Source organism: Podarcis cretensis (genome assembly GCF_951804945.1).
Source record: "Podarcis cretensis genome assembly, chromosome: 8".
Lineage (NCBI taxonomy): Eukaryota > Metazoa > Chordata > Lepidosauria > Squamata > Lacertidae > Podarcis > Podarcis cretensis.
The window spans coordinates 80,764,268-80,777,144 of NC_137177.1; the positions used below are offsets into that span (position 1 = coordinate 80,764,268).

Below are 12,877 nucleotides of genomic sequence, written 5' to 3' on the forward strand. Positions count from 1 at the left end.
TTCTTTTCTGTCCGCGTAGCCACAGAAAATAAAGCATAGCGATGTAGCCATAAATCTCATCACTTCCACGTGCTGCTTTGATTCTCTGCTGAATGGGGGATGTGCCTGGAGCCTTATCAGAGGCTCAGGTCGTTAATTATCGTCGGAGCTCGGGAGTCGCTCGGTCGAACACAGATTTCGACAGATGGGCCCTTGGGCCGATTAGGCAGGGCTCTTCTTATGTTCTAAGGCAGGGTTTCCCCAACTTGGATCTCTAGCTGTTTTTGAACTACAACTCCCATCATCCCTAGCTAGCAGGACCAGTGATCAGGGATGATAGGAACTGTAGTCCAAAACCAGGTGGAGACCCAAGTTGGAGAAACCCTGTTGTAAGACAACCCTTCCAGGAATACGATGTAGCCCACTTACCTGGTGAAGGTGGCATAGGTGTCGATCAGCTGCAAGGTAGCCGGGAGCAAGTTCTTTGTGATCTCAGACGACTTGTGGGGGTCGGTCTCAGCGGCCAACTTGGAGAAGTGCTCGTCAAGGGAGACCTGGACCTTGGAAATGGCAGCATCCAGGGTATAAATCGACTGCAAGCTGGGGATCTCGTGTAGCCTAAGGATGGTGGTGCAGTCGATCCCACAGAACGAGGAGATCTTTGGAAAGAATGGCAGAGGTTATTTTTACTGAGAACTTTTGGATCCTAAACCTTCCCTCCTAGCAGGCTTGGGGTGGCTTGCATGGAGCCAACTTGTTTTATTCTCAAAACAGAACCCTGCAATAGCATATTAGGTTAAGAGAGACTTGTCTGAAATCACCCAAATGAGTTTCACAGGCAAGATAGGATCGGGAATCTGGGTCCTCCACCCCACCTTCTAACTTGGCCTTTGCTAACCAGGTGCCAACAGCTGTGCTGGGCAAGTCTGATTCGAAAAGATGTCTGAAACATCTGGGTATTGCCAGGTTGTTCTAATATTATTGTTACCCTCCATGGAAGATTCAGGACAGACGAAAGGACTTGTTAACCCAGTGCGTAGTTAAACAATAGAACTCCCTCCCATAGGAGGCAGAGATGGCTGCTAAATTGGATGGCTTTAAAAAAAGAGGATTGGATCAATTAATGAGAGGGGCTATGGATATCAGTGGCTCCTAGGATGGTGGCAATGTTCTGCCTCCACAGCTGGATGCTGCTGGAAAACCACAGAGGGCAAAAGTGCTCTTGTGCTTGGGTCCTGTTTGCAAGTTTGCTACAGGCACCTGGTTGGCCACTATGAGAAAAGGAAGCTGTGATACATGGGCCATTGCATTGATCCAGCAAGTTCAAAATGTTCTTGTGCATATAAGTCCTCTCACTACCCTCTGCACTGCATCACAGCAGGTAACAAAAACCCAGCTGCTGCCACTAGTTCTATGCACCTCAACACACACCTGTCTGGCAAAGTACTCCTCTGCTATTTCCACGTCGTACTTCACACAGCTGCACTTGACCGAGGTCAGCTCAACGAGAGAAGTGGCGTGTTCAGATTTCATGCCCTGCTTAACAAGGTGATCCTAAGCGAAAGGAGGAGAAAACAAAAAGAGACAAAACACCATGGGAAAGAGAACTGCAACAGGCCTGCAACATCTCTTATGCTGAAAGGCAATTTCATGAAAAGTGCATGCCATAGTGAATCAAACGGGTAGCTTCCGGGGTCTCAGCAGCGCATGAGAACAGAGAGTGGCTGTGTTTGATGACAACGCTTAAGCATTATTGTGTTATTATTGTTCCATCTCTGGAACAGTCTCCCACATGTAAGATTGGCTGGTGCCAACATTGTCAACTTTTCAGCACCAGAGAAATATATTTTTTGCCGTTCCATGTATGGGGGCAGTGGCTATTTTAGGTGTTCATCCTGTTGCTGGGGGAGGGAGGATATTCCTGTTTTGTAACTGAACAGCTGTTGTTTAACAGCAGCTTGAGGAAGCAACCAAAATCCAACAAGCTGTGGCTAATCTTAACTATAGTTTGCTAAAACAACAACAACTTATTTGTACCCCACTCATCTGAATGGGTTGCCCCAGCCACTCTGATATAGGCTGGGAGCCTATTTCTAACCATGGTTTATTTAGCTGCCTTGTTTCAGCAAACCAGAATTATAGTTAATGACAGTTTTGACTTTGGAGATAACAGCTACGCTGTATGTAATCCTAAAGTAGGACTTCTTACAGCTCACTTGCAGGAGGGAAGTACAAGTCTGCCTTGGTGTAACAGTAAACCATGGTTTAGCTGTATTTATTTATATGTGTCAATTCCAACAAACCAAAAAAGTCTCAAAGACTCACAATGAAAGGAAAATGCAATACGTGGAGAACACAAGCATTAAAACAATGCTACACCGTGGATCACTGGATGTGGACAAGCAGGGGAAATGGGGACGATTCCATCTAGACAACCTACAAAACCTGAAGTTCTCAGGCCAAGCGGAGCAGCTACCTTGATCCAGCTGACATAGGTGGGGATACGCAGCCGGGAAGACCAGCGCAGGGTGTGCAGGATGTCACACTCGCTCATCTCAGGGCTGTTCATCGCCAGCTGGTTCATGTAGTTCTTGGAGGGTGGCAAGATCCCCAGGATCCGCCAGAGGATCAAGAAGTAGTATTGAAGCGCACAGGCCTCCTGAGCAAAAGAGGAAGCAAGACAAAATTAGCTAGCTGCAGTTCTCTTACAGTTGTCCAACCCTCAGGGACTAAAACTGAAAGGGAAGCCTAAGTGATATAGCAAGCCCTGCAGAGGGATATAGGAAGCATCCTTCTACTGAGTCGGCCCATCGGTCCAGCCAAGCACATCCTTGCCTATACTGACTGCAGCGGTTCTACAAAGTTTCACAGGCAGAGGTCTCTCCCAACCCTGCCTTCCAGAAACGCCAGGGATTGAACCAGAAACTTTCTGCAAGCAGAACACATGTGCAGCCATAGTACATGACCCTTCCCTCTCATACAAATTTCATGTCTTGGGCAAATGAGGGAACCCAGAACCTTCATCATCATGCCAGTTCAATGACCAGAGTCTCAAACACACCTCTATCATCTACTTGAGACCATCTTTACTTATTCCACTGCCGCACTAGGTCCCACAACTGAGCCACACTGCTGCCGCCTGCCCCACCTGTAAGCTGCACAGTGCAAAAGATGAACCACCACTGCCAAGAGACTCTGAGGACAGATCCTCTGAGCTCCCTGCCAGATTCATCCAGTGAAACAAATTCAAGTTTATCTGGAGACGGCAGCAGAACAGCTACACCAAAGTCTGGCTCAGGGGCCAGAGGCGCCCTTACCAGTGCTGTAACATTTTTGTTCTCCTTTCTTCGGAGGGTGTCGAACTGGGAGCCAGCAGCCAGCAGCGAGGTGAGGGCCGAGTACAGGTCATCGTATTTTGTGGCCTTCGCAAACAAGACCTCGCACACCTGAAAGAGAAGCAGAGGAGTCCAAACTCTTTCACTGTGGCTTTGCTCCACTCGCCACTCTGGTTCAGAGGATCTGCTAAAAGTACAATTTCACCCCATAGGAAAAATGCCTTCCTTTAGGCCAGCAGTTCCCAAAGGAGGAAATGGGGAGAGCTGAGAGGCAAGGGGGAGGCAGTGAGGCACAGGAGGTGTAAAAAGACTTTGAAAAGTTGTTATTGATGGATCAAGTTATTTATTGAATTAATTAAACTGGATTTTGAATAAATGTGCAATTAACTGTTAATTAACTGTAAATGTTTTGAATTTTATTGTGATATTATCTTCCTTAGCGGATTGTGCAAACCACTGTTCTGAATACAGTGGTGCCTCGCAAGACGAAAAGAATCCGTTCCGCAATTCTCTTCGTCTAGCGGTTTTTTCGTCTTGCGAAGCAAGCCCACTGACGGCTTAGCGGATTAGCGCTATTAGCGGCTTAGCGGCTTTTAGCGGATTAGCGGATCAGCTGATAAGCGGCTTAGCGGCTTAGAAAAAGGGGGGGAGGAAGAAAAACCCGCAGGAACTCGCAAGACATTTTCATCTTGCGAAGCAAGCCCATAGGGAAATTTGTTTTGCGAAGCGCCTCCAAAACGGAAAACCCCTTCGTCTAGTGGGTTTTCTGTCTTGCGAGGTGTTCGTCTTGCGGGGCACCACTGTAATGCTTTTTTATAGGGAAGAGGGCACCTGGGGCACATGGGTTAAGACCACACCATCAAAAGAGAAAAAGCAGTTATTCCAAGTTTGGGGAACACAGCTTTAGGTCTCGTACATTGTCCAGTGGTACCTCGGGTTAAGTACTTAATTCGTTCTGGAGGTCTGAACTTAACGTGAAACTGTACTTAACCTGAAGCACCACTTAAGCTAATGGGGCCTCCTGCTGCTGCTGCGCCACCAGAGCACGATTTCTGTTCTCATCCTGAAGCAAAGTTCTTAACCTGAAGCACTATTTCTGGGTTAGCGGAGTCTGTGACCTGAAGCGTATGTAACCCGAGGTACCACTGTACATGCAATGATCAACTGGGGCCCGCAGATGGTCCCAAGCCAGCTGCCAAACACTGCTGGACATCACCAAAGAAGCCTTGCCCATTGTAGCAAAATTCAAGTCCTACAGGGGTGGGAGATGCTTATAGGTACCGTGTTATCAAGGCGGTTCAGATCGTCTTCTGGTGCTTCCGGTGAGAGAATGCAGTAGAATCTGGGTTGGGGGGCTGCATCTGGGAGAAACAGAACAATTCAAAGGACCGGGTTATTTTAAGTTGCCTCCAAGGGAACACAGAAACACAGATGTAAGTGATCTTTGAAACCAGGAAAGCTAGGCTTTCAAATGCCTCAATAGGAGATGGGAAGCAGGGCTCACTGTCAGCTTTGCCAAAGCTCAGCTCCACCAGGCACCTCCTGAACTGTGCTAGCTGATCTTTTATCAAAACAACTGCTTAAAAAATGGCGGCCCAAGTTCCTTTCTTCCCTGCCCCCTTTCCCCATGTGGGTTGTTTTTTTTAAGATTGTAAACTGATTGTATTTAAAGCCACTCTTGTGGAGGCTTTTCAGCTGAAGAGAAGAGAAGATACAGTGGTGCCCCACAAGACGAATGCCTCGCAAGACGAAAAACCCGCTAGACGAAAGGGTTTTCCGTTTTTCGAGGCGCTTTGCAAGACGAATTTCCCTATGGTCTTCCTTTGCAAGACGAAAACGTCTTGCGAGTTTTTTTGCTCCCCCCCCCCTTTTCTAAGCCGCTAATAGCCGCTTAGCCGCTAAGCCGCTAACAGCGCTAATCCGCTAATAGGGGTGCTTCGCAAGACGAAAAAACCGCAAGACGAAGAGACTCGCGGAACGAATTAATTTCGTCTTGCGAGGCACCACTGTACACTCATCAGCTGCACCACCACGGTGAATTCAAACAAAAACAACAACAAAAAGATTTGCTGCATTTGGAAAAGTCCTAAAATAAGCTTGGAACTGTTTGAATGCCACTAACCATCGAGGGAAACCATACCTCCACCAGCTTACTCAGGAGACCCACCTGATGAGCAGTGCTTGGCCCAGTTCTCTTCCACTTCCTTGAACCCGTGGTAGAGGGGAGAAGAGGTTCGCCGACTGCCATCCTGGGACCCGCCGGCCCAAACAATTGGTGGGGTGAGCAGGTTGTATTGCACCTAAAAAGGCAAGCAGAGGGAGGACAGATGTGAGGGGAGCAAAGGACGACGTCAGGTTGGTTGGCTGCTCGTCACAGAACCACAGAACTATAGAGCTGGAAGGGACCCCCAACGGTCATCTAGCCCAACCCATGTGCCGCAATGCAGGAATCAAAATTAAAGAATCCCTGGCCTGAGGAATGAAGCACCCAGCAGCGGAGCAACACCCATCCACCATGCTCACCTGTTCAAACAGGTACACCGGAACCTTTGAATATTGGTGAAGCAGGTAGTCGAAGACCAAGAGGAGGCGGGCCAGGAGGAGAGGGACGCAGCTCAGCTGCGAATCCAGGTTGGCCATCAGCTCCAGGATGGTCTGAATGCAGAGAGTTAAGACCGACCGGCGGCCTTTCTCGGAGAAGCTGTGGAAGATCAGCAGGAGCAGCTGGAGGTGCTCGACGTTCAGGTCCTCAGTGTCGCCAGGGAGCGTCCCCTGCATGGCATTCTGCTTCAGGGTGCCCACAAACCTGCCAAGGGGGGAAAGGGAAGAATCAGGGAACAGGTCACAGCAAAGCAAGGAGCTCAACAGCACCAGGTACAACTCTGGCAAAGGACAAAAGCTATACAAGGAAGGTGCTGACTTGGGAAGATTCCATCGTTTTGGGGCTGCCCACCCCTAGACTGCCACCCCTGAACGTCTGAGGACGGTGGAACTACCAAGCAGGGGCTTTAAGGTCTACCAACGCGTTTTAAGAAGTAGGACTCCAATCTTAACATATATAAGGGACGTGGCGGCATGGGAGGAAGTTGAGGATTATCCCGGTGAAGATACTAGTTGATGTGACCAGTTGTATCCTTGATTACAGCTCTCCTTTACCCCCTTGCTCACCTCTCCCAAACCTTCAGGCATTCGGGCACGTCAGGGTCTCCTTGGGTGCTCGCTTTGTGCTGCCAGATGAGGAGGAGCCGAGAGAGGACAGACAAGCTCTGGGGGTGGATGTAAAGGGGCCAGGGGCCTTCGGAGAAAGGGGCCACACCCAGCTGCTGCAGGAGAGTGCTCTGGCAAGAGGGGAAAAATAAGTGCCTGCATGAAGTCCTTCAATAAAATCTAAACAACTGCTGCTAAAGGGAACTCCCTTATAAGCATGGAGATGCAATTTGGGGGACGTATGAGGCTCCCTTATATTGAGCCAGACAATCTAGCTCAGTGTTGACTATAGTGATCAACAGCGGCTCTCTAGGGTTGTTGTTTTTATTCACATCATAAAATTTATACACTTCTCAATTATTAAAAACAACCACCACCCTCAAAGCAGTTTACAAAAAAGGTAACACAATCAAGCTATCAGTAAGAAAAACTAACAACAATTTAACACTATAGAAAGTCAACATGGCAATTAACCTAAAAACAGATTTAAAAACTCACATCAACTTTCTAAACAACTGGATAGGCTTGTCTAAACAAGAATGCTTCTAGCAGAGGCCAAATAGAGTATGGTGAAGGCAGCTGCCTAGTATCAAGAAGCAGGGAGTTCCAAAACGTAGGTGCTGCCACGCTAAAAGACCCAGTTCTTACAAATACAGAGTGAGTGTTATATGGCATCTGTATCTGAAGTGTATCTGAAGAAGTGTGCATGCACACAAAAGCTCATACCAAGAACTAACTTAGTTGGTCTTTAAGGTGCTACTGGAAGGAAATTTTTTATTTTGTTTTGACTATGGCATCTGTAAGATGCTGTGGATTGAACCTGTAACCTTCTGCATGCAAAGCCGATGTACTACCACTGAGCTCCTATCATTGTCCTTGATCACTGGACCATGCTAGCTGGGGTCCAATGGTTCCTGGAAGGCCACAGATGGCTCCACAACTCTGTTCTAGATTCAACTTGGCCATCAAATTTTCAGACGTTAACACTACCCCACCATTTCCCCATGCGAATTTCTAAACTGATGACCCTGCCTTTCCTAAGAGGTGGGGGCCCTCCAGATCCTTCTTATTACTAGCCCCACAAGCGATGCAAGACTCACCTGCAAAGTGGGGGACTGGAGGTCCGAGGTCACCAAGGAGTGGTTGAAGTGGTACAGTGCAGCAGCAAATTCCTCCTCCTCTGTGGTACCTATGACAAAGGTCAGAGTCAGCTGGTCATCCCAGGATCCCACCACTTCACACAAAGTAAACAGAAACACAACATAGCTAAACGGAACCTCTTGGTTGAGGTGGTGTCAGAAGGCTGCACCTTGCTTACAATTACACTCGTCCATCTTTGATCTTCAGCCAGAACTTTCAAGTGACCAAAGACGCCACCCCCTCTGTGTCCCTCTTTCTCCAGCAGTAGAGGAAACGCAGGACTGCCATTTCCAGGGGCAGCTGCAAGACTCCTAAAGGTAAAGGTAAAGGTACCCCTGCCCGTACGGGCCAGTCTTGACAGACTCTGGGGTTGTGCGCCCATCTCACTTAAGAGGCCAGGGGCCAGCGCTGTCCGGAGACACTTCCGGGTCACGTGGCCAGCGTGACATCGCTGCTCTGGCGAGCCAGAGCCGCACACGGAAACGCCGTTTACCTTCCCGCTGGTAAGCGGTCCCTATTTATCTACTTGCACCCGGAGGTGCTTTCGAACTGCTAGGTTGGCAGGCGCTGGGACCGAGCAGCGGGAGCGCACCCCGCCGCAGGGATTCGAACTGCCGACCTTTCGATCGGCAAGTCCTAGGCGCTGAGGCTTTAACCCACAGCGCCACCTGCGTCCCTTGCAAGACTCCTGCTTGTGTACAATTCTGCCCTTACAACAATCAAATCATATCTGCCAGGTTCAGAGACAGCTCGGGATAATGCCCTATGAAAATATGAAGCTGGCTGGACCATGTCAAAGCCAGTGATCCATCGAGTTCAAGAGTGGGGAAACCTTTTATTCAACCAAAGGGCCACATTCCTCTCTGGGTAACTTTCTGGGGGCCACATGTCAGTGGTGGGCGGGGCCAGAGGCAAAAATGGGTGGGGCAACGAAGGTAATTTTTTCTTTGCTGGAGATGGCTAGTTTTTACACACGCCCTTCTCTACCTTCCATCCAGGCAAGCCAGAAACATCATCAGAGCTCAAGTAGACATTCCAGCCAGGAAAAAACCATTCAAGGAGGATGCAAAGCAGGATTGTGAAGGCCTAAGGTTGCCCCTCCCTGATCTAGCTAAATTTCCCCTCCAAGGTCTCAAGCAAAGACACTAGGCTAGAATGGCGGGGGGTAGAGAGAGAAAGGATTTGCTCCCCAACCTTTGATCCCATCCTTGTCCACTTCCTTGATGATGCAGGCCAGCGTGGCCATGTGCTGCTCTGTCAGCGAGACGCTCAGGTAGTTGCGTATGAAATTATTCCTGGAGTCCAGCATAGAGGAAGTCACAAAGTTCAGGATATTGGAGGCCAGGTTTAAGAACTAGAAGCCAAAGGAGAAGAGGAGACAGGAGAGAACGATGCATGAGCCAAACAGAAACTGGAACGGAACCAGGAGGATAATACCGTATTGGCCCGAAAATAAGCCACACCTTTAAAATTGGAGGGGGGGGGCGAGAATAAAAGAAGCTCTCCATTCCTCACAGCTCCTGGCTGCATACTGGGTCATGTATTCAAATGGTCGCAAATATAAGCCACACTTTAACTTTTCACACAGTCAGAATTGGGGGGGAAAGTGAGGCTTATATTCAGGCCAATATGATAATCAGCTGTGCTTTCTCACAGATCCCAGTCACATCCCAAAAATTCACTTTTTGTGTTCAAAAATAGATGGCCCAAGTTTTTTTGCTTCCCAAAGCCAACAGGTATTGAATATGGTCGTCAGTACGGTCCCCCCAACCCCATACACACCTCCCTGCCCCATGTACTCCTTATTGAAAGTCATTGTGTAAAGGGCACCTTTTATACTGCAAATTGCAGTAACCGGTGTGAGTGTTTGTGTGTACTTGTCTCAAAACAAAGAAACAGAACAATCTTTGGGTCCTCCATGAATTTGTCAAAGGTGGTGGCCATCACTGCCTCTTGTGGGGATGAGTCTCATGGTTCAACTATGCACCACTGATTTCACTGGGTCTACTCTGAGCAAAACCAGCTGGACTCAACCCTAGAAAGTTCCCACCACACACCAGTTCTGGATCTTTGCGACTGGCCAAGATGTTCCCGTTTTCTCCGGCGGCCTGCTTGTTGGGGCTCTTCACTCGAGGGGAGCTCTCCAGGGGCGGGGGTGGGGGCGGCGGAGGAGGGGCCACTTTCTCTTTGCTGGGAGAAATGGTCTCCTCGAACCACTGCCCGAGGATGGGCTCACTGTCGTCATCTAGGAAAAAACCCCAAAGTAAACACAGAGATTGTTTAAGAGACGAGAGTGTAACATACAATTAAGGGTCCTCTACTGATTCTACTGCTGCCACCAGGAAATACAATTCCCCAGGCCTCCCCTGTTTTGTACGCACCCTGACTGCTGTCTTCGGTGCTGCTGAAATCGTCCTCGTAGTAAGTGTTGGAGTCTGTAGAAGCGCTCACGTCGCTGCTCATGGAGCCCTTTCGTTGTCGCTGAAGAACACAAGCCTGAAAGTTTGGGTTGGCGGGGTGGGGTGGAAGGGAGAAGAAAGACCAGACCAGGTCAGCTGCTCTCTGCAAAGCTTAGCTCTTGAAAGTTTAGACTTCAAAGATGGAGGAGGAGGAGGAGTTTGGATTTGTTATCCCGCTTTATCACTACCCTAAGGAGTCTCAAAGCAGCTAACAATCACCTTTCCCTCCCTCCCAAACAACAAACACACTGTGAGGTGTGAGGCTGAGAGACTTCGGAGAAGTGTGACTAGCCCAAGGTCACCCAGCAGCTGCATGTGAAGGATCAGGGAATCGAACCTGGTTCACCAGATTACGAGTTCACTGCTCTTAACCACTACACCACACTGTAAAAGATGACTTTTACAAATGATGTAAAAAAATTGAGCGAGTTTCTAGACCTCCAGGTTGAAAAAACAATTTCGGGCCAAGCGGCCCGTAAATACCTTTCTGTACGAGGTCGACAGCAAAGTCAGGAGCAAGTTGGTGAGGGGCACGGAGTCGATCAACCGCTGGATTCGCTGGATCGATGTGCTCTGGGCCATGATGTTCAGCACAGCTGGGGGGCCATCGGTCTCCCAGCCCTGGAGGACGGAGGGTCAAAGCTGTGTTATTTTGTCATGTTCAGAAAGCAGAACCCATCAGAACCCTGATCCGAGTTGTCTCTCTCTCACCTTGTGAAGAGCTTCAACTTGCAGGTCTTGGAAGAGGGAAGTAAGCAGCTTAATGGCATGGTTGGCAAGGACAACAGACAGGACGCCAAAACCCTGGTGCCTATGGAGAAGAGAAAAAGGAAGCATTTGAAGAACCCAAGAGCTTTTCCATCCTCAGATACAGGAAGGTGAGGGGAGAGTCCCTGATGTTACTCTCTTGACTGATACCAAACTTACCCTTTCCCAGGCCCCAGTTTGGGGGATCCCACTCCCTCTTTGGAACGAGCAATGATGTCCCGTACCCGGAGGGCCGCCAGGGGATCTTTCTCCTTCCCCTTATCAGCCAGGGCTGTGGGGCTGAGGTTCAAGATGAGAAACAGGCTGTTCAGCAGACACCAGGCGCCAAGCAGCTGGAAGTTCTGGTAGTGCTGCCATCACAGGAAAGGGGGGGGGGAAAGAGTGAGAACACATACAAACCCATGTTTAACTCCACAACCACTTTGATCTGCAAAACGAGCACTGTTACAGATGCCACACAATATTCATTCCACATTTGTAAGAAATCAATATTTTACTGTAGCAGCACCTACACTTCGGAATTCCCTGCCTGTTGACACCAGGCGTGTGCTTTCAATGCACTGCTTCCGGCATCTACAAAAAACCCTTTTTTTTTAGGCAAAGCCTACCCAGACTTGCAGAATGTTGTTTTATTCTGGTTTTCAGCTTATCATTCATTTTAATTATTTTTTACAGTTTTAAGTAATAGTTTTAAACTACTTTTCAAATGATATTTTGTTTCATTCTTTTCTTTCAGTGGGTGGGGTGGGATGTTTTAATCCTGATTTTTAAAAATCTGGGTGTGTTTTAAGATTCCCCCCCCCCCCGTTGTGTTTTTCACTGGTTTTGATGTAGGTGTTACTTATTGTAAGTTGCTTTATTTTTTCAAAAAGCAGCTAATAAGTTTAATAAACAACAACAAACTACTACTACTTTTGGTAAACTGCTTTGAGGCCTTATTACAATCAAGTGCCTACATATCAACCTTGCAAATAACATTTCATTCCAGCCCATCCATATGGGGCAAAGTTGCCAAGACAAAGGAGTTCTGCTTGGAGGTTATCGCCCTTACCTCCCCACCTGCACGGCGTGAGTTGCTGATGGCCTGCCCAATCATATCATAGATTTCAAGCTGCAGACACAGACGGAAACAAGAGATTTCAGGACTTAATGAAAAGCTGCCAGTTATACATGCATGCATGCATACAAAAAAACAACAACCAAAAAACCCTTTGGGTTGCAAATTCAGCACCGTATCTTCCCTTGTGGACACGCACAAAGAAGTTTTCCCCTAAGCATCCAGCCACCCCACTTACACATTTCTGCACAATGGTGGCTGCATCATTTTCGTAGTCTTCTTCTTTTGAACTTGTGGACCCAGTTCGGACCTGCTGGGTGCTGCCTACATGCAGGATGGCCATGCAGGTCGCAACACTCACGCCTGAGTAGAGAGAGAAAGAGAGGATCTTGGTGTCAGGCAGAGCCTCGCCTAACGCTGTAAGCTACATCCCATAGTAAGTCTGGGAAGGGGGCAAGAAGAAGTGTCCCCAATCGCAAATTGAGGAAACCTCTTTTTAACTGTCAGTGCTTCTCTACAGAATTCCTACTGAGAGACAAGTTTCCAAAGCACAAACCAGATAGGCACCATAACTGGGCTGTATTCAACTAAACTAGACTCGGCACAAACCAGCCTTCAGCAGCCCGCTGCCCTCCAGAGGCTTTGAACTACAACTCCCATCAGCCCCTGCTGCAACTTATAGTCCAAAACACCTGGAGGGTATGAGGCTGGCATAGATGCAATGGAATTAAGTCAGTCACATCCACTAATTTAAACAGATTGTTATACTTACCCTATGAAACTAATCAACCCAACTTAATCATGTTTGGTAAACTCAATGGGTCTACTCTGAGTAGAACTAACTAGGTACAACCCATTGTTACTATTCGGTTGATGCAACGCCATTTGACGTGCACATCACATGACAAAGCAGAAGAGGGTAGGCCCATGCC

The 12,877-nt window shown here is 48.3% G+C and overlaps 1 protein-coding gene across 1 annotated transcript in view; it reads right to left on the reverse strand.

The window, feature by feature from the left end:
- The window catches only part of UBR4 (ubiquitin protein ligase E3 component n-recognin 4), a 145,752-nt gene that overhangs the window by 119,191 nt on the left and 13,684 nt on the right, over nt 1-12,877 (reverse strand). The window contains exons 9-25 of the mRNA XM_079987392.1: nt 12,184-12,308; nt 11,940-11,999; nt 11,048-11,238; nt 10,832-10,931; nt 10,604-10,741; nt 10,043-10,157; nt 9,719-9,906; nt 8,856-9,015; nt 7,622-7,710; nt 6,483-6,652; nt 5,838-6,120; nt 5,482-5,614; nt 4,596-4,675; nt 3,297-3,425; nt 2,456-2,638; nt 1,411-1,533; nt 409-638 (exon numbers count right to left, since the gene is read on the reverse strand). Coding sequence (XP_079843518.1) covers nt 409-638; nt 1,411-1,533; nt 2,456-2,638; nt 3,297-3,425; nt 4,596-4,675; nt 5,482-5,614; nt 5,838-6,120; nt 6,483-6,652; nt 7,622-7,710; nt 8,856-9,015; nt 9,719-9,906; nt 10,043-10,157; nt 10,604-10,741; nt 10,832-10,931; nt 11,048-11,238; nt 11,940-11,999; nt 12,184-12,308 — 2,497 coding nt within the window. The remainder of the gene's footprint in view (nt 1-408; nt 639-1,410; nt 1,534-2,455; nt 2,639-3,296; nt 3,426-4,595; nt 4,676-5,481; nt 5,615-5,837; nt 6,121-6,482; nt 6,653-7,621; nt 7,711-8,855; nt 9,016-9,718; nt 9,907-10,042; nt 10,158-10,603; nt 10,742-10,831; nt 10,932-11,047; nt 11,239-11,939; nt 12,000-12,183; nt 12,309-12,877) is intronic.